Below are 22,581 nucleotides of genomic sequence, written 5' to 3'. Positions count from 1 at the left end.
AACACTACATTAACAAAAGTTACTGACATTAATAGTGCGTGTATGTAAACAGTATGAGGAATGAGAAATGTCTGCCTTTACCCCATTACATTCCTGGCAGCCACAAAGACACACGTCCACAGAGATAACAGAGAAAGAGAGGCAGGAAGAGAGGGACAGCAGAAGAACATCCACAGTAAGAGTGAGATTAAAAAACAGAGAAACTGCAGATCCATATGACAGCTCATTTAGATTGCATTTCTCAACAATAGCTTCAAAGTCATTTAAAGTAGGTTGTTACAAAATCCTCAGTTCTAGAGTAACACACACAGTCAGAATTTTAAAACCAATACAAATAAGGCATGTTCCCATAAAAACAGATTTTATATAAAATATAGAAAACAAATACGCCCACAACCCTGCTGAAAAAACATAGCCAAGCCCGCAAAAGCTGGTTGGTGAACTAGAATATTGACCAGCACAGGGTCTGTTTCTGTTTGAGTTTGATTGGTTAGAAGGTTTGATGATTATGAACATGTGCAATCAAATTGACTAAGCTTGATTATACTGGATAACCAGCATTATTAGCATGTCAACACTATTTGACTAGTATCATCAATCGTGTTGACTAGGGTGTAGGGTTGCCACCTGTCCCGTCAAATACGGATTAAACACACATATCTGTACAAAACAAAATCTAAGAAATTATTTCTTAGATAATTTTTTTTACAGATTTCTGTGTATTTTGCATCAAAATATTCATATTTTTGTTAAAAACCAGTTTTTAGTAAACCAGGTGTCGGGCCTGTGGTGGACATGTCCCAGAGAAGCTGTGGTGGGCGTCCCTTATTTAAATTCTAAAAGGTGGCAACCCTACTAGGATGACCAAAATCAAGTGCAACATACAGTACGCTGGTCAAGATCTTGTTAACCAGTTAACTAGCACAGAGTATGTGTTCATAGCTGAACAACACTTTGACCATCAAAAAAAGAAAAAAAAAACAGCTTAGGCCATCTGTAACGAGCTACTAGAAAAAAGTTGGTCTTGGATATTTGAACATGTAATCACCACTGCTATACGCAAACATGTGTCCAGTTCACTCTGGCAGCGAGAAATAAAAAACTATTTAACAGTGTTCTATTGTTAGTCCTGATTCTGTCAGCCTGATTTTGTCTACAGACAGCATTTTCGCTCTCCGAGCTACTGATTGCTCTCACCTGCTCACTTGTGTATATATACCCATCAGTTCTGTCTGTTACTCGCCAAATACTGCACCTAGTTTACCTAGCTCTAATACAACACGATCTAATACAATACAATACAATGTGTTTCGTTTCAACTACCACATTGCCTCACCTCTTCTATTGATTCACTAGTTACTGGCCCTTTTTGTTCATTCTTTGCTTTTGCCTTCTCTCTGATATTTTTAATTTACTGTGTATGACCCTGGACTGGACTTACTATGGACCCTGCCTGTCCCTCACAATCCCCTTGTGTTCAGACTTTAATAATTACTTTGTTTGGTATCTGCATGTGTCTGTCATGTATCTGACCTGCGTGACATCTATTATGAAACTGTAGAGCACAAAGCATTTTTGGATGCCCTATAAACACAGCTGTCACTTGTATGTTTAACTGTAGCATTCAAGGAAAAATGAATGGTTAGATTGATGGTTAGAAACAAGAGCAAAAACACACAAAATCTACAACATGCAAAAACTTCCTAAATTCTACCCAAATATAGCCTTAAAAAAATCGCTATAGAATCTACTTGACAAATTTGAATCAACAATTTGTACCCATTTATTTGGGTATTTTCCTGAGTAAGTGTTACCTAAACTGAACAGCTGAGACACATATTAGTGTGAGGTCTTGCCCACCAGGGATACCTTCCCTTGTGTATTCAGTCATATTTTATGTAATTTTATGTAACTTCCTGACTACAGTGTTGTAGGCCATAAGAGCAAGTAAACACAACTGACTTTATGCTGGCTAAAATCTGAAATAAAGTAATGCTGGTCTGGATTCACTATACTGTAAAATACTACTTAAATAAATCACAGCAGATGCACTGAAAAATAACATCTCTGCTGCTACTGTTTCACTGTTATTTATTGTAAAATTCTTTACAGTGTATTACTAGCTGTAATTTTACAGCAAAATATCAGTAATAATGCACTTTAATGGCAACTAAGGACCTAATCATTGAAATTACAGCATTTTTTTTGTAAATAATTAATTTAATTAATGTCAAACATACTGTGGAAAAACTGTAACACTCTATAAAAACTGATCAAAACTAAACACATGGATTCCTCATATTAGTGTAAAGAAGGTGGGGAGATGATTATTGTATTTTTTGGACTATAAGGCGCATTATCAATGAATGTCTATTTTCTGGTCTATCTTGTCTGAGTGAGAGTTTTCAGTGAAGTTTTTCCAGCACTAAAGCTGGGTGCAGCAGCATTAGCATTAGCCGCTAACTGCAGTGCTAGCAGGATGTAAATGGCACCTGACAGCACTACACTGAGGAACCTGAGTGTTTCAGTGACCCAGGGAGGGCGTTATCAGCTAGTGGTATATCACACGTAACTTTTTTTAACATGGCAAACATGCAGACCACAGTCTGATATACAAAAAAAATTAGCCCTGGGGTTAGAGGCTAATGCTAATGTTGCTGCACCCAGCCTTAGTGGTTTTAATGCTTCTTAATATCTGATTGGTAGAATTCATATGTAAGGTACACTGGATTATAAGGCACACTGTTGAATTTTGGGAAAATGAAAGGATTTTAAGTGTGCCATATAGTCCGAAAAACACAGTATATTCTGAACAAGCACATACATGCTTAAATAATTGTCAGTCAGAATTCTAGAGCTTACATTTGTGTCTAGAGAAGTATATTTGTTATGAAAAATAGAATAATATTAAAGCCTCACAATCTACATTCTAACTAACTGGCACAGAACTGCTTTCACTGAATGTAATTCCAGCAGGCCATAAACTCCAGATGACCTGTATCTGTCAGCAGTAGCCCCTGTACGTTTCGTGTCCAGGGAGAAGTCCGTGTTAATGCAGTAATTATGGAGCTACACCTGTAGGATCAGGGCATTCCTCAGGAGGAGACACTCACGTGAGAGCGAAGGCAATGAGAGCTCCAACCACCACTATGAAATCCAGAATATTCCACAAGTCCCGGAAGTACGAGCCATCGTGCAGAATCAAGCCCTGGTCGATCATCTGCACGTGTATAAAGATCAGTAAATTAATTGGTAAATTAACAACCATATTCAAACACTGAACATGAAAAATCATTACAGTTCTGAAAACTGTACCTTTATAATCATTTCAAACGTGAAGACCCCAGTAAAAACATAGTCAAAGTAACGGAGTACCTGCAAGAGAAAAAACATGCTAATTACATACAATACAACACTTGCTGAGTTTTTCCACTTTTGACAGACAAACTACATTCACTTTGACTTTTATTTGATTGCAGACAGTTTAAATCCAAATATATTTCATGTTTTGACTGCTCATCTTCATTACATTTGTTATTTTACATACATTGTTGTGCATCTATGATGACAGCATTAAATTAAAGGTAAAAAAAGTGGGCCCTATTTTAGCGATCTATTGGCATGCTTTCAACAGAGCACCGCACAGCTTGATTTAATGTGTGTCAGTGTGTCTTTGCTATCGTAACGATGGGAAAAGTACGCCATGCACAGCTTGAAACATTCAAAAGACATGTACTAATTCTCTTAATTAATCATGGATGTGTTTTGGGTATAGGATGCAATAAGCTAATCAGTGTGTCACCTAACATTCCCTTTAAGAGCCAGGTGTGCTCTGACTTTGTTGGATTGCTATTTCAGGGGTGCAGCTATTGGCACATGTCCAACGCTTCTCAGCAGAGGAAACTAACCTGATCATTTACATTCATTCATTCTGTTTTTTGTTCATTTTAAAGATTGCATAGCTGCCAACGGGCACACGCTATGCGATGTGCTCCACATGCGGGGGTGTAAGTTGCATTGGGGATGTGCCTGTGTTGACAATTCACTGCCAAGATAACAATGAACATCTGCTGGTTGATGTTGACATCTGTCTAAGTTGTATTCAGTCAGTGGAGCACTTGTGTTTTTCATGGCCAAGATAGCAATACACCAGAAATTTACCTGAACACACCTAATTTCAAGACCAACCACGCCCATTGATTTAAATATATTCACAAGCACAGCTGTTTTTTAAATGACAGAGGCGCAGGGTGTGACAATAGAATGGGGATAAGGTAGCAATGAGCAGGGGCAGATATATTTTCCGGGAAGGTCAATAGATTTTTTAAACAAGACGATGCATTAGCAAACAGAGCAGAACATGAAATATAGTTGTCTGTCCGCAAATAAATAAAAAACTCAAAGCTAAAATATAAAAACACTGCTTTTTAAAAGTATTTGCACTTTCCATACTGGCCCAATTTTCCCAATTTTTCTTTTAGGGATTTAGTAGATCATATCATTAAAAAACAGATATTAAACAGGTGTTTGGGTTTAGTATTTGGAATAAGGTCAAACCAAATATGAATTTAGGGTTTAGGCTTACACCAAATGTTTCATTTACCTCCACATATGGGCAGCTTTAAATGATTAAATTTTCTTACCCTGTTGCGCTCAGAGTTGGTGCACACAGGGTCCTCAGCAGCCAGTGCGATGCTGCTGGCCACAATCACGAGAAGGATGGTCATCTCGAAATACCGCAGGGTCACAACGTAGTGGCATATTCTTCTGATCCTACAGTTCGGAGGGACAGAGAGAATTATGCAGTAAACATCAAATAAGTTATTTTGTTAAAGAATCAATGTGCTAAAATGTTCATATTTTGCTTGTGCCACAGGAGAACCACTGTCTCCCCCTTAAACACCATTTAACTGATGATTTGTTAAAAACACATTCAATAAGTGTGTGAGTAAAATAATAGTTTAAAACACAATAGAACCACCACAAAATATAAAGATTATATGATAGTATCATAATGCAGTTGCAGTTCATGGGAGGATCCATCAATTAGCACAAACCCTTAATCTACCTGTTCTAATTCAAATATGAAGGTTTTTTTTCTACGACTGAATAAATTAATTATCTGAAGGGCCAAGCCATGTCTATTATAGCCATACCAACTTACGGGTTTTTGCTCTTGAAAATGAACATGCTGTCTGGTGGAACAATTGGGACAGTTTTTGTTGGCTCATCTTCATCATCATCATCATCGTCATCATCATCATCATCGTCATTTTGTCTTTCATTCTTGGCCGAGTGACCCACTTCCACGTCCTTGAAACTCACTACAATATATCAAAGAGAACCAATTCCCATAATTCAGTCAATATATTGTAATATGGTTCCAATATTTCATTTATATGCAACCAACATGTCCATGTGGGCACGAGCCAAATGGGGCCCTTGTTTAACTGCTCCCATCACTGACATCCATAAATGGGGTCAACATGAAACCTACACTAAAAAAATATGAGTAAAATTTACTTTTACTTTTTGCATTTGCTTTTTTAAAATAAATTTAATTTCATGTAAATTTAAGAAACTTCAACTCGTTTCAAGGCTTAAATGTTACATAGAGTAAATAAGTGAACTGAACTTCATTCAATCCTTTCTTTTAGTAAACTTTACTTAATTTATTTTTGCTGAATCAATCCTTTCTTTTATTAAAATTTACTTCATTTATTTTTGCTGAATCAATCTCTTCTTTTATTAAACTTTACTTCATTTATTTTTACTGAATCAATCCTTTCTTTTAGTAAACTTTACTTCATTTATTTTTACTGAATCAATCTATTTTTTTAGTAAACTTTACTTAATTTCTGCATACAATATTACCTAATTACAATTACTTAATTAATACAATATTACTCAAATAATCTATGATACATAATATATTATAATTCCTGAAATTGAAATATTTTTAGTTAAAACACACAAATTACACTGTCTCAACACATGGGTGGCATGTAAATATTTAAATGTCAGGAATTATAATATATTATGTATCATAAATTGTTTGAGTAATATTGTATAAATTAGGGAATTGTAATTAGGTATGTTATATGGAAAACCCATACATCCATGAGGACACTATGCTAAATTGAGTAATGCAGGCATAAACAGTTCAGAAACATGAATGATAATCGCCCCACTACAGACTAATAGCTATTTTCATTCTTCTCACTCAAATAACGCACGTATTATTAATAAAACAAGATAAACACTAGACAATAAAAGCTATCACATGAATGACTGTCACTAATGCCTACACATTACTTGGAGCAGTGGCAGTAAACTGTTAAGGACCTAAACTGGAGCCTTTGCTGCCTTTCAAATTACCAGTCATTGGTGTCAACTCCAACAGAGGCTGTGCCGACATCTCGCGCATAATGCTAGTTTCTGTCAGCGGTTCGCCCTGGTTTAAATAGCTGGCATTGTTCTCGTTGTCAATAGCTTCCCCTGAGAGGTAATTTAGCTCGGCTGTATTGTCTGCTCGGTGCCGCGGGCAGGACAGGAGTTCTCCCTCGTCACCCAGTCCCGTGCAGGTGCAGGGCAGGCCAGACTCTCGCTCTGCGGGGCCGGGAGGCTGCAGGACCACCGCGACATCACAGGTACCGTCCCTGAAACAAAGCAGTGAGAAAGAGTGGATAAAAAACGAAAGGCATGACCCGCTGTGATGGTGGGTTACCTGTTACAACAGGACTCAAATTATGTCTGCACACATGAGGGGGGGTTCTATAAATAATTTGAAACGATTCAGATGCAAATATGTGCAAATATGCTTCAATTGAACATGTTCTGCAAGTCAGCATGAGGCATGAGATCTCTCAAAGATCGGGAAAAAAAAACCACAAAGGAGCAAGCAGCAGAATTTGTAATAGTCATTACGGCCATTATAACCATAGATCCATTTTTGGTCCCCCTCAATTTGGAAGGTCAATTACCAAACCCATTGATTACGACTCCCCCTGTCACTAGTAATGCTCCCAACACTAGGAGGGTGAAGACTAGCACGTGCCTCCTCTGATACATGTGAAGTCAACCAGTGCACTCGGAGGAAAGCACTGCAACCCAGCTCAACTAGCAGATGCCTGTGCTGACTGAGTGCCATCTACCCACCCAGAGAGACCTAGAGATGGCCAATTGTGCTCTCTCTGACTCTGGCTGCTTATAGAGTGCCGCATGATCCAGGAATTAAACAGGTGACCATTGGGACATAATGGTAGCTCCTTAGTCCACTGGACCACCTGTACCCACTCTTAACCCAGCAACTCTTACCAGTACCATATGCATTACCAACTATCATGCCTGTACAGAGAATGGTCCACTACCAAATTATTATCATGTCATATGGGATGCTTTGATCTGGATCTATCCAATGGTAAATGGGGTAAAAAAGGAGCTGGACCATCACACAATGGAAAAATTTATTGTGATCATGAGATTAAGTCAACAAGTCAGGGTCTGTCTTAGTATGGGAATGTGATGGCAGCATTAACACAGAAACCCAACACAGGCACACCAAATAAATACAAATCTGATCTTTAAAAATAAATATTAAATGTTTGTATGTTTAAATATGTAAAAATATGGGATATTCTACTTTTTTACGTGGCTATCACCAGGGAACCCTCTGAGCCTACAGGTGATTGTCATTTTTTGGCAATTACAGAAAGTAGCATAATTGTGGACCAGCTAGACTATCTTTAATGCCTGAAATGATCAGTAAGTTAAGAGTGATCAGTGATCATCTTTGACCCACTGGAGTCTGTACTGCAACTAAAAACGTATAAATGTATCTTGTCCCAACATACTGTATCTCCTCTTGAAACAGTTAATACTTAAAATCTGTCAAAATGTTGGTATGCTTCAAGACCTAATGGTGAATACCTCTCCTGCACTAATACAATTCACTATGTGTGAATTGATGAAAGATTTGATCCAAGTGATCACAGAGGTATTACCGATAAGAGTGCAAGAGATTGATTGGTTGATGAGAAATCTGAGGTTAAAGCAAAGGGATAAATGCCAAGAGTCTTTATGCATGTTCTACTCAAAATTATTTTGTTTTGCCTCTGTGAGTTTTTGTCACAAATCAACAAACATACAACGTATTGCTGATTTCTTGCAAACATACATTTTGGAAGGAAAAAATGTGCATCATGCATGCCATTGCATTAGTTCTCGTATGTGATTTGTGACAGTTTTTGTTTTTTAGGAAGTTGTGAGTTCCTTTTGGTACAAGACTACATTCACTAAATTATTGACAATTACAAAGACAAGACACAACTTTGTGTAATATTTTAAATTAAACAATCCCAGAACTCTAAAAGTCATGTAGTTATAATCATTATTAAGTCTTTCTTAAGCTGATGTTGCTGTGTGACTGCAGGAGAAGACTATACAGAATATAAAGGTTCAGTTGGTAATTCTAAATAAGAAACCAGGGACTAGTTTTGAAAACCTCTAAAATCAGCCTGTTTAGAAATGTTTAATAGGCAAGATTACCTTTGATGTTGCTCATCAAGCTCTGTCTGCTGGTTGTTCTCACTGTCATCCATGTTCATGCTTTTCCTGGACTGTGAGCCCTCTGCGTCATCACCTGTAAACTGGTCCTCTCCGCTGCCACCTGGCTGAGAGCTGTCGGTGGCTCTGGAGTCAGCTCTGGACTCTCTGTGCCTGTGCCTCCTGTGCCTTCCTCCTTGAACAACCCCTGCAGCTGCAGCCGCCCGAAACTTACGAGCCACTCTGTGTCTTCTCTCTGTGTTGCTGCGGTGAGGTGCAGTTCTTTCCTCCGCCACAGAACTCAAGAGGGGCAGTGGCTCAGACTCTGGTGGTTCTGGAAGGGGGATGGGGATTGCCATGGGTGGTTCTGGCAAGGGCATGACCACTGACATGGGTGATTCAGGCAGGTGTGCTGGGCTGGTCTCAGGAGACATGGAGGTTATTGCATGCGGCTGATGGTGGCCGCTGACTGGGGTGTCCATAGGGTCTTCGGTGGGGCTGCCAAACAAGACCTCGCGACTAGCCATCTGGCGCCGCTTGCGCAGCTGGTTGGCCCGTTGCTCCCATATAGACATTTTCATCTTGTTGCGTCTCTCCCGACGATTGGCGAAAGCATTGACCGGCTGTTCCTCACAGGCTCCTCCTTTTCCAGGTGTTTCCTCCTCTGCCTCGGCAGGTGTCGGGCGCCCCCTGTGGATGGCCCTCTTCCTGTACAAGTACGGCCTGCGCCTCCTTCTGCTCACACGAAACAAAGCCGTCACAAACAACAACAACGACAGAAGCAACAAAACAAGGCCTCACATCTACAGTACAGCATTCACAAGGGGTGTGTTTGGATCAAATCTGAGAAATTAGAGGTTTAAAATAATGGTTATTGGTTTAGGTTGAAAAAACAGTAATAGAATTGCAGAAAAATGAGCATTCAAGTAAGGGGAAAAAGGGGTCAAATAAAGATAAAAAAGACCCTAGAGAGGAATCTCAGGGTAAATTAAAAAAAATGCAAAAGCAGAAAACGGTTGACGTGTGTGTTGGATAGCGAAGTAAATGAGACAAAAGATGAGGGTGAATGACGAAGGTGGAACAGGTAAAAAGGGATATAGAGAGAGACGGCATTACTCACATTTATACGAATTCTTTTGTTGTCCATGTGATCAAATGAATGATTGGTTGGAAATAAGCCATTAGTGTATTTGTACAGCAGACAGACAAAACAATTAAGATGACAAAAACCAAAACAGCATCACTAACAATGGCCAAATAGATAGAAAAGCCTGACCTATATTTATTCCCCAAAATCATGGCCTATGGCAACCCATGGTTTATTTAGATGATATATTAAACAGCATTTACTATGAAGGTTGTACGTTAATGATGTAACATTAGTGTATAGCATGAAGATAAACAGGTGTGTCTCTGTACCACCTCAGCAGATGGTACTACCTTAGATCGTCTGTGCAGCTTTCAGTCAGCCCATGCACACATTCGTGTGTCCTAACCAACTGTTTTCCTATTGGATTTTGGCTTCCAGGCGGACTTGGATCTCTAAAAAGCTCAATGATACAGCCAGACTGCGGGACTTAATCCAAGCCAGAAGCCAAAATCCAATAGGATCTCTTTTGAGGAAATGGTGCCTAAATGTCACTGCACTTTAGCTCACACAGCGTGCACTTTCTTCTACACATTCGCACTGTTTTTGGTGTGCTGCCTTGACCTCTATATTGCTTTCAAATGCCACACTCCAGTGAGTAATTCTCTATGGTAGTTTCCCGCATTCTCCACCCCGTGGAACCCATGCTGAGCTTAGGTCAGTATTTTACTGAGTATTCTAATCCACCTGACTCAAGTACCAGGCAATTTTGAAGCCCTTTGTGAGTCAAATCAGGCATTTTCAAGTGAGGAATAACCCAAGCTATATAATTAGAAGGCAACTCCACATATTTTTCAGGTGTTTCCTCAGGATTAAATTCATGATATGTAAACTTCACCAGAGCAGATATTCAGAGCAGTTTCAGTGTAAAATATTTCAGTTTAGAGACTTTTTCCAATGGCTCTGATAAGAACCAGGGGATATGTTGGTGTGTATATATTTAATTTACTGTCTAAAACCACCAGGAAATGATGTCTTTTTTTTATAATTTTTTTTTTTTTTACATAATGCTGATTGTAGCAAAATCACACATCTGAAAAAACTTTAGACGCACTTCCTATAGGGTCATGTTGCCTTATAACACCCTGCATGTATCTCTCTCCATACTGGAAACTGATATACATGCACCAGCCATAACATGCACCAGCCATAACATTAGCACAACTGATAGGTGAAGTCACAAACACTATCCATACCAACAATAGCATCTGTCGAGTGGGGAATCATTACATTAGGCAGCAATAGAACAATATGTTTTTAAAAGTGGTGTGCCAATGATAGTGTCAAGAAGGCTCTTGGCACACCTCTGGACACCTAGAAGTGCTGTGGAGTCCAAGACTCAACCAATCAGATCTGGGGATGGGGGGCAACATGAGGCAGGTGGTGGTAACGTTATAGCTGATGGGTGTATGTCTCAAGGGTCAAACAACCCAATCTTTTTAAGGTATTTAAGATAGTTAGAGTCTATTAAAATAGTTGATAGTTGGATAGTTTCTTTAAGAAATGTAGCTATTTTCGGCCTCCTTCAAGGACCCTCTGGATTTTGAACCCATGCCCAATGGCAGCTGTGCTGAGCGAGCCACTATATGAGAATGTCTCACATTGTGTGAAACTTTGGTCCTTGTTTGCACAAAGCTTACAATGGCCAATGCAGATTTGGTGGATGTGCCCTGCCATCTGCTGTGTGTGGAAACAAAACTTGCATTTCCACTGAACGATACCTTTCATAAGACAACGAGGTAGTCAACGAGCAATCAGTGAAGTCAGCAGTCAGACCAAAAACAGATCAATCCTCCAGCAAGTGTGTTTTTAACAAATTTGAGAGTAATCTTAAATGATATTGTGACATCTAAAAGCCTAAGAGTTTAGTATCAGTGATGATTTGGTCTTTGTCACCCCACAACCATAAACTGACAAGACAATACAATGAAAGCATCATCATATTCTGATCATTAGCCCTTCAGGTTTTGGTGAACACACCAGGCCAGGTTTAAACAGGAGGAATCAGTCAGTACTTTTTGGTCTTTGGGTTTTAGGTTAGTTAGCTTCCGATTTTAACCTACATTACAACCCAGTAGAAATCATAGAGTTATAACTATTCTGTCCAATGACAAAGCATGTCTCTCCTGAAGCAATGACAGGTCTAGCGTCTTTGCTTGTTGGTTGCACTATGATGTGTAGCTCCAAACAGTCTATGAACTAAACAGTCCATCATATTTTCTCTTAATTATCTAATTTTCTTCTCTAAACTATCTTTATGTCTATAGTAGCTAATTCCAACTGCTTTCCAACAGTTTTCAATGTGCTAATATTGCTTTAAACCTGATTTTGTTATATATCATAAGGAGGTGGGGCTACACTTAGGAATTAAGTGATTGACAGCTTTGGCTGTAACAGACTGCCTGCATTACATGGAGTATCTGAGTTGTCACCGAGCTGTCAGGCAGCTAATTTTTGCTAGTTAGTTATTTGGTAAGTATAATGCAAAACTGCCAATGTGATCTAATTAGTTATTAGCCAGTCAGCTTACATTAGTGTAGTTAGAAATGCTGGAACCAATAGTTTTTTTTTCTCCTTTAAACTTTATTCATTAGCCTTTGCTGATACTCTTGCAGAAGCTCTGGGTTAAATCTGGAGTTTAGTAGCGTCTATTTATCTCGGTGGCAAACAGAGCAAACTAAGCTCAATTCTGGTAATGAAACCTGATAAAAATGTAAACAGTTTGGTAATACAGTACATGAACTGCACTTTCACTAATTAAATATTACATGTACTGGATAAACTCAATGAAGGCAGTCTGAGATGCTTGGTCTGGGTAAATAAGGCTCTGCTGCAAATTTGACAATATTGTGTACTTTTATGGTGGAATTTTGGTCTAATTTCTATAAAACAGAAAGGAAAGGAAGTATGGTGTCCATGTTTTCTACAGTCATTGGTTCAGTCTTTGATTCTCTGAGTTGCAAGTTGCAAGAAAAGTAACTAAACAAGCATGCAGGAGAGCAAGCAGACAAGACATGCAAGATTTGGTTGGAAAGTCAGGCTTGTGTGGTCTAACTCTGAATAACCGTTTATTTTTTCTAAAGACACATTTGTAGAATTTAACAACAGATACTCTTTTAGAATTATATTCTTAAACTGGAGATCAAAACTCAGCAGTGTGAGTTTCCACTTATTCTGGATGCTAAGATTTTGCGTTGTTTAGTTTAAGTCAATAGTCACGCAAAAAAAACTTGTGTTTAATCAAGAATAGATACTGTACTTATAAAAAGGCTTTAATAGCAGTGGCGTCACTACGTTTTAAGCAGATAATAGGTTCTGAAATAGATTTTTCATGTCCCATATTTAAAGAGTTTAAACACATGGCGCTAAATGTTTATTTGGCGAGCTAAAGAACTGGGGTACTGCATCCCCTAAAATTGTTTTAATGATTCTTTACTGTTCATTGCTAAGACTTTTTGCTGTTCACTCCTAAGAATCCTTGAATCCTTGAATCCTTGAGAAAAAATCCTTATTGTTACCTAATTACCTAAACTTTTATGTTCTATAAAAAATAAACATTTTGGTAGGATTTAGTCCTTTTTATTGTTTATTGTGTACAGTATGCTGTGTAGTGCTCTAAACCATAAAAGTCTAAGTGAAATAAATAATTAATACAAAGTACAAATCGAGAGATCAATTGTGTTGATCTATTTTAAGCACTTCATCTACAATTCTGCATTGTGGATTAATACTAGTCAATGCAAGTCACCCAAACCACGAAAAAAACATATTCAATTATTTAGTTAACAAAAAGTGTTAAACAAACCAGAATATGTTTATATTTTAGATTCTTCAAAGTAGCACCTCTTGCATAGATGACAGCATTTTCTCATCAGTTGTAAAGTTGTGAAGAGTTAGAGTTACAGGTATACAGTGAATAATAGCTCTATTTGAGTAATGTTCTAATCCATATTATGGCAAAAACTACTCAACTAAGTTAAGAAAAAAAATACTTAAAAATGTTGATTAGTCAATCTGAAAAATTTCAAGAACTTTAAAAGTATCCTCCAGTGCAGTCACAAAGACCATCAAAAACATCATGATGAAACTGGCTCTCATCAGGTTAGGAAGAGCAAGAGATACTTCTGTTGCACAGGATAAGTTAATCAGAGTTACCAGCCTCAGAAACCACAAGTATTCACAAAGTATGTTTGTTTGTTTAACACTTTTAAGTTACTACATGATTTCCTATGTGTTCCTTCATAGTCTGGATGGTTTTAGTATTCATTTACAATGTAAAAAAAATGAGTTTTGTTTCATTGTGGGTTGTTATGTCTCCTAGTTGTTATCAGGTGCTCTGTGAGGTTAAAAAATTAAAAAAGAAATCCCTGCCCTAAACCACATCTACAAGTCTGTATGACCTCGATATTGACCTGGCTGTGGTTTGAGTGGTTAATACCATATATACGTTTATATGTGGATTGGACTTGACTAGCTCTCAGGAATAGCAGGAGACTTCTAGCCAGGCTAGATGATGTTTCAATAGTTTCAAGAGACAGAAAGAGATAAAGAGAGATATAGAAAGAGAAAGAGAAAGAGAGATAGAGAAGTAGGTGAACAGGTGAGTGACAGACGTAGCAAGACGTAGCAGAGCGACGTAGTGAGAAAGTGACACAAAGAGCATCCTGATTGGTCCGTCTATGAGCTCAGTAGACCTATCAGTGTTCTCTGTGGGCGTGATTTACGAGAAAGGTCTTACGTCCTCTTTCTCTCTTTTAGCGGGGCGGCGGGGGGTTTGCGACCTCCCCGGAATGAGTTTTTTAGCAAGGTGGGAAATACACACACATACAATAAAGCTAGCTGAGTTTGTGCTTACCTCATCCTACCACAAAATGGATAAGAAGAGGAAAGGTGGAGAGAGAAGAGTTAAAAAAAAGGAAAGCACTTGAGGAAGAAGCAGTTAGGTCTTCCCAAATTACTGATTTATTCAGCAAGGAAGCGGCAGGTCAGGAAAAAGACAGAGAGTTAGCCATGTAAGAAAGATTTCTTTAATTTAGCATTCACTAGCATTGTGTTGTGGTTTATAATGCTAGCTAGCAGAAAGCTAAAAGCTCAGCAATCATTAGTACTCATTTCAGCTGTATTGGGAGGTGTTTTAATTGTTAAATGCATCACGAAGTCCACCTCCTGAAGTGGTTTGAGAGATCAGATTTGTATCTGTTTTAATTGTATCTTTACATATGAGTTAAATACAGTAATTACTCCTTGTTGTGATGGTACACGTGGATCAGATACAGCAGTGCTGCTGGGGTTTTTAAACACTGTTCACCCACTATCCTCCAATCTATTACACACTCCTAATTATAGCAGCTCCAGCTAGAAGACAGATTGAAGCTAATCTTTTGCTGCACAGTTTTTGTTGATCATCCTCTAGCCCTTCTGTTAAGAGACTGTGTACGAATATATATTTAAGAGACTAGATCCCCTGACTGATCAGCAGTGATATTTCTTTAAGTTTTGTTTGGGTCTATAATGGTATGATTGGGTCCATTTGACCCCCCTGTGTCTAAATCCCTCTGTTGCCATCATTTTATTCTTTTTGCTGTATAAATTTATAACTGAACTGACAATAACTAAACTTTCATTACTTAACACCATGGGCCCTATCTTACACCCTACACAAGGCACACCGGTTTGGTTTATTTCACGTTACGCCCCTAAATAATCCCATGATTAATTCATATAATTAGTACATGCATTTTGCACACTTTGAACTATGCAATGCATACTTTACCTGTTGTTACAATAGCAAAGACACACTGACATGTCCTAAATTAAGCTGCAAAGTGCACGGTTTAATGCTTTTATCAGCAAAATATTAGGGTTTAACAATATGAAGTTTATAATAAGTTGGGTTGTGGTCATCATCCTTTACTTAATGACTAAATGTTAATATCTAAAATCAATATAAGATTGGAATTTTTTTTGCGTTTGTGTTGGTCACCCAGTTTAATAACCCACATTCAATGAGACAAAGCCTATTAACATTAGTAGCCAGACGTTAAAATCTGGACATTTTAATTTTTACCTATAAGTTAAAATATATATTTTTATGAATATAAATGAATATAAAATGAATATATGTTTATATAATACATTGTTTATTCTTATCCTAGCTTTTCTGTTTGTCACTTAGCAAAAAGCAGACCTAAGACTCACTCCATAAACGACAGACAGATGGTACATTAATAAATGGTGCTACACTTTATGTGGTGGGTGGCACCAACGTTTTGACTGATAAGACCGGAAGCACAAGGAAGCTTTTGCTAACAGTGAAACTTCAAATCATCTTCATCATCATCATCATCATCATCATCCTAGTTCATAACAGTTTCTATTGCATGCACTTCAAATCCATCTCTCAGCCAATGTAAATGCTCACAACAGTGGTCAGAAACTTACTGACAGGACTGGTAACACTTACTCTGAGAGGCCGAACTCCCGGCCCTTGTATCGATGGTTAAAAAACTCCTCTTCCTCCTCCTCATCCTCACAACCAACACATAAACACATCACTATTACTTGTCCCATTAGAACACTTGGACTTAAAAAACAAAAAACAAAAAAATATCACTTGCATTATATCAGGTCAGATATATGCACAGCTTTTTACCTGTACCTTAGTCAGTTCCTGTGCGTTGGCCAGATTATCCACAGCGATGGCCAAGAAGACATTCAGCAGCGTGTCTGTTCAAACCACTGTCAAGAATTATACACTCAAACAATACGAACAACAACTCTGATACTTTTTCTTTAAAATATGTAAAACAAAAAAAACAATTTTCTGGCATTTTGTATATTTTTCGATATATTTTTAATCCTGTATAACATGAATAATTAAATTAATTGTAATACCAAATTAATCAGTGTAATCCTAAACTAGATCTTTATAATTATCCCCAAAATACAACAGATATATATTTAAAATGGAATAATTCCTATAAACTGGATCTTTATCATTATCCCCAAAATACATCAGACATATATTTATTATTGGAATCATTTATACAAACTGGATTTTTTTTCATTATCTCCAAAATACATCAGACATATATTTATAATGGAATAATTCCTATAAACTGGATCTTTATTATTATCCCCAAAATACATCAGACATATATTTTTAATGGAATAATTCCTATAAACTGGATCTTTATTATTATCCCCAAAATACATCAGACATATATTTTTAATGGAATAATTTATACAAACTGGATTTTTATCATTATCTCCAAAATACATCAGACATATATTTTTAATGGAATAATTCATATAATAGTAATAATAAAAATAAATGTATAATTCAGTTACTGAGATAATTAGGAACAATTCATATAAACAGGATCTTTATCATTATCCCCAAAATACATCAGACATATATTTTCAATGGAATGATTTGTATAATAGTAATAATAAAAATAAATGTATAATTCAGTTACTGAGATAATTCTTAGTGGATACTGGACAATTTATCATAGTTTACTAACAGTGGTTACTGATATTATTTAAGTAGTTAGTAGTTACTGAATAATTTATAGAGATGACTAAATAGTTCATAGTGGTTAATAAAAAACTCATAGTGTTTGTTGTTTAATTACTAGTAGTATTAATTGTGTTTACAGAATAATTTGTAGTGGTTACTCAATAATTCATAGTTGTTACTAAATAAGTTATTAATAGTACTTATGGAACAATTCATAATCCTTATGAAAGAATCTACAGTCGTTACAGAACAATTCATAGTGAATACTGATTCATTCATAAAATATTTTTGTCGCGCCTGGCGCTGAAAGCACACCTGATTTCCTTGCACTCAGCTCTGCCTGTGCTCTTCTGTCTCCAGACTATGTTACCCAGAATGCACTACACTACATGGACTACGCTCACGCACATGATCACATGTTCAATTATCGCGTGCACACGCTGCGGCTTCTCTCCCCCCCGAGGAAACAGCGTTTTCGTGTTTTTTGTCTCGTAAGTCGCAGTGTTTTTGTACGTCTTTGTCGTGCGTTCACGTCCTGAAACACACCTACAGCCGTGAGTTTCTGCTTGGAGTTGGCAGAAACTCACTTTTGGAGTTAAACCGCGGACTCCGAGAAGAACTGCGAGTCTGCGGCGTGCTCCGGACACCCGCACCCCCACCGACCCCCACCGCTGCAGCTCGCCCACAATGGAAGCGCCACAGGCGGCAGGCGAGAAGGCAGAAACGGGGTAAGCGCGGGGGTATCCGAGCGAGGCTAGCGGCTAGCCCACACAAGCCAGCTATCCCCACCGTACTTTTGGCCAATGTACGCTCTCTGGACAATAAACTGGATTACATCCGCTTACTTCAGTCAACTCAGAAGACCGTGAGAGACTGTTGTGTTTATGTTTTCACCGAAACCTGGCTCAACAACAGCGTCCCGGACCACGCCGTTCAGCTGGAGCGGCTAACATGCTATCGGGCGGACCACGCGCTAGCTGACGGAGGTAAGAGCCGCGGAGGCGGGCTCTGTGTTTACATCAGCGATGCTTGGTGTCGGAGTGTTGTTGTGGTCTGTAAACACTGCTCACTGGTAGTGGAACTGATGATTATCAAATGCCGTCCGTTCTATCTACCGAGAGATTTCTCTGCCGTGCTTATCGCTGCTGTTTACATCCCTCCGACCTCCAACAACAGCGTGAGGAGTGAAGCACTGAATGAACTGTACCAGTACATCAGTGAACAGCAGACAGCGCACCCAGATGCTTTTCTCATTCTGGCTGGAGATTTCAACCATGCAGACCCAAAGAGTGTGTTTTCTGGACTTTTTAAACACATAGACTTTCCAACCAGGGGAAACAACATATTGGACCAGGTCTTTACTACACACAGAGGAGCCTACCGAGCCTCCCCCCTCCCCCACCTGGGAGCCTCTGATCACCTCACCATTATGCTAATGCCAGCTTACAGACCACTGGTTAAAGTCACCAAACCAGTTCTTAAGCAGGTACGAGTATGGCCAGAGGGTTCCTCAGAGGCACTTCAGGACTGTTTCAGCACAACAGACTGGAATATGTTCAGAGAGGCTGCCACCTACAACAACTCCACAGACATTCAGGAGTACACAGAAACTGTCTCTGCCTACATCACCAAGTGCACTGATGATGTAACCGACCTCAAGACCGTCACTGTTCGAGCGAATCAGAAACCATGGCTGACAGGAGAGGTCCACAAGCTCCTGAAGGCTAGAAATGCAGCCTTCAGAACAGGTGACCAGGCAGGCCTGAGGTCAGCCAGGGCCAACCTGTCCCGCGGGATCAGGAAAGCTAAGAGGCTGTACTCAAAGAAGATTTCCCAACACTTCAGTGACAGCAGAGACACACAGAACCTGTGGCAGGGTATCCAGTCTATCACAGGCTATAAACCACATCCACAGACCTGCGACAGCGACACATCTCTGCTGAACGACCTGAATGGGTTCTTCGCAAGGTTCGAGCCACTCAACAACACACCCGCCCAGAAATCCATCCTTCCTCCTGGTGACCAGGTGCTGACGCTGTCCCCTGCTTGGAAAGCTCCTGGGCCTGACAACATTCCTGGCCGTGTGCTGAGAGACTGTGCCTGGGAACTCGCAGAGGTTTATACTGACATTTATAACACCTCTCTGAGTCAGGCGGTGGTTCCCACATGCTTCAAAGCCACCACCATCATCCCTGTCCCAAAGAAGGCATCGCCATCCTGTTTCAATGACTATCGTCCAGTTGCACTCACCCCCATCCTCATGAAGTGCTTCGAACGACTAGTCATGCATCACATCAAGTCTTTGCTCCCCCCCTCCCTGGACCCCTACCAGTTTGCTTATTGGTCAAATCGCTCGACCGATGATGCCATCTCCACTGTTCTCCACTCAGCCCTCACACACCTTGACAAGAAGAACACCTACGTCAGAATGCTGTTTGTTGACTTCAGCTCAGCATTCAACACAATCGTCCCCCAACAGCTCATACACAAACTGGACAGTCTGGGGCTGAGCACTTCACTGTGCAACTGGCTGTTAGACTTCCTGACTGGAAGACCACAGGCAGTGCGGGTTGGCAGCAGCACATCCAGCATCACCACACTGAACACAGGGGCTCCCCAAGGACGTGTGCTGAGCTCCCTTCTGTTCACTCTGCTGACCCACGATTGCACACCAGAACACACCTCCAACCTCTTCGTCAAGTTTGCGGATGACACGACAGTGGTGGGTCTCATCAGCAACAACGATGAGTCACACTACAGGAGCGAGGTGAGCCGCCTGGCCTCCTGGTGCAAACACAACAATCTCTCTCTGAACACAGAGAAGACCAAGGAGATTGTTGTGGACTTCAGGAGAACTCACACACTGCACACCCCTCTGTTCATCAACGGAACTGCTGTGGAGAGGGTGAGCAGCACCAAGTTCCTGGGTGTGCACGTCACAGAGGACCTCTCCTGGAGCACCAACTCAGCGTCACTGGCCAGGAAGGCAAATCAGCGTCTCTACTTTCTCCGCAAGCTGAGAAGAGCTGGAGCCCCCACCCCCATCATGACCACCTTCTACAGAGGGGCCATCGAGAGCATCCTGACCAGCTGTTTCACCGTGTGGTACGGGGCCTGCACAGCATCCTGCCGCAGGACCCTCCAGCGCATCGTGAGAGCAGCTGAGAAGATTGTTGGCACCTCTCTCCCCTCCCTTCAGGACTTGTACAGCTCCTGCCTCACACGGAAAGCCCTCCGTCTGGCAGGAGATCCCTCTCACCCACTACACAGCTTCTTCAGCCTGCTGCCATCAGGGAGGAGACTGCGGAGTCTCGGGGCGAGGACCAGCAGACTGCGAGACAGCCCCATCCATCAGGCTGTGAGGATGCTGAACTCTCTTCCTGCTCTACCCCCCATCCCAATCCTGCCCCCAGCACACACTCACTCAGCATCCTGACCCCCCCACTAATAAAGTACTGAAACTCTGCACTACAATGCACAAAGTACTGGTCCCTTCCAAACGGACTTGCACTACACAACACCTGCACTACTGATATACTTGCACTGTCAATACGCACTTTAATTCCACTTAATTAAACTGTGAACTTTAAGGACTTACGCACCCATTCACTTTACCAGCCTTAAGCTATATACCATATACCGTATTTGCACTACTGTTATTTACTATTTTTACTGTCATTCCATCTCAATCACCATCAATATTGCACTATTGTCTTACGTATGTTTATTGTGTCTTGCTGTATTGAACATATAGTGTCTCCCACTCTTTTATATTATAATTATATATCTATTTTTACTTATTTACTTATATTTATATATCTATTCCTCCCCCACACCACTGCACCTTGTTTTTGTCTCATGTATGTCTATTTGTGTCCCTGCTGTATTGTACACATAGTGTCTCCCATTCTCCTTTATTATATCTATTATCTGTACTTGCTGTAAAATTGGGAAGGAGAGTAACGTAATTTCAATTCTCTGTATGTCCTGTACATATGCAGTATTGACAATAAAACTACTTGACTTGACTTGACTTGACATGACTCTGCACCACCTCACGGAAGTAATCAGTGTCATTAGTTTCACCTGTTGTCTGTGTATATAGACCCCTTCAGCCCTCTCTCTTACTGCTGAGTATTGTTTAAGTTCTTCCTGCTTTACAATGCGTTTCCTTTGCTCTTATTGTTTGTTTGTTTAGATAGATCGATAGATAGATAGATTTCAGAATTATTTATAGTAGTAAATGAATAATTAAAATTAGGTTACTAAATAATGTAATAGTTAATACAATTAATAAAATGAGTTACAATACACTTAATTCATTCTGAATGTGTGTGAAGGATACAGTTTCCAAACAGCGTTAGTACAATGAAGTAAATGGAGGACCACATGCCGTACTGCACCCCTCCCTGTGAGCGGATCCCATTATACATCACGTCATTCCAGTCTTCACCCGTCAGAATCTGTAGTTCAGCGCAAAGCACACACACAAATACAGACAGATCAATAACCAATAATCAGAGAGAGCAGCATGAAGCTACATATTTAATTCATTTAATACAAACCTGAAAGACGGTCATGATGGCAGCTGGGAATGTATCAAAGTTAGCAGGAGTGTAATCTTTAAAGATGAACCTGGAAGATTAAAATGCATAGTTAAACTCAAGGTAAAGTTTCCGAAGGTTAAACCATTCCAACCCAGGCAGATCTTCAGTGCAGAAATACTGGGCCCTATTTTAGTGATCTATAGACAAGACCTTATCTGGATTTTTGGGCGTGTCTATGTGTCTTAGGTATCATAAGGGCGCAAAAAATACACCTTGTGCAGTTTGAAATGTGCAAAAGGCATGTACTAATTCGCTTAATTAATAATGGGTGTGTTTTGGGCGTAACTTTAAATAAACCAAACAACTTGTCACTTGCCATTCACTTTAAGAGTTAGGTGAGCTCTGACTTTGGCGCATTCGTATCTTAACAGTGTGGCGCTTTTGTGCGTTTTGTGCGCAAAAGAAACTAGACCTGTGCGTTCATGCTGTGAAGCTATGCCAGCAACTCATTTAATGGAACATCAATGTTATTTTATTCTTTATTCTGTTTATTGTTGAGTTAAAAGCAAGGAAAATAGACTGCTGACGGAGTGAAAGATAGGAATGAGCATCCTGATGCTTCAGATTGACATTGTTAGATTAAATTCAAATGAAAGAAAGCTATGGCTTGTTTTAATGTACACTCATCATCAATAATGTAAGGAATGAGTGTATGGAATCAACAAACAAGAATGAAACTCGGTGGGCGGTCGTGACAGACTGTCAGAATGGCAGCGGTTCTGTCTTGTTTGAGACAACTAATGAATCTCTGTGTGATCAGC

The 22,581-nt window shown here is 39.6% G+C and overlaps 1 protein-coding gene across 1 annotated transcript in view; it reads right to left on the bottom strand.

Moving 5' to 3' along the window:
• The window catches only part of cacna1eb (calcium channel, voltage-dependent, R type, alpha 1E subunit b), a 119,613-nt gene that overhangs the window by 27,702 nt on the left and 69,330 nt on the right, over nt 1–22,581 (bottom strand). Inside the window, exons 15-24 of the mRNA XM_049482712.1 lie at nt 21,779–21,848; nt 21,559–21,676; nt 16,350–16,417; nt 16,155–16,219; nt 8,548–9,279; nt 6,379–6,659; nt 5,165–5,324; nt 4,644–4,773; nt 3,316–3,375; nt 3,114–3,220 (exon numbers count right to left, since the gene is read on the bottom strand). Of these exons, the coding sequence (XP_049338669.1) occupies nt 3,114–3,220; nt 3,316–3,375; nt 4,644–4,773; nt 5,165–5,324; nt 6,379–6,659; nt 8,548–9,279; nt 16,155–16,219; nt 16,350–16,417; nt 21,559–21,676; nt 21,779–21,848 (1,791 nt within the window). The remainder of the gene's footprint in view (nt 1–3,113; nt 3,221–3,315; nt 3,376–4,643; nt 4,774–5,164; nt 5,325–6,378; nt 6,660–8,547; nt 9,280–16,154; nt 16,220–16,349; nt 16,418–21,558; nt 21,677–21,778; nt 21,849–22,581) is intronic.

This window comes from Astyanax mexicanus, chromosome 8 (genome assembly GCF_023375975.1).
Source record: "Astyanax mexicanus isolate ESR-SI-001 chromosome 8, AstMex3_surface, whole genome shotgun sequence".
Lineage (NCBI taxonomy): Eukaryota > Metazoa > Chordata > Actinopteri > Characiformes > Acestrorhamphidae > Astyanax > Astyanax mexicanus.
The sequence above is the reverse complement of the archived record's forward strand: the minus strand, read 5'-3'. Positions and strand labels throughout refer to the sequence as shown.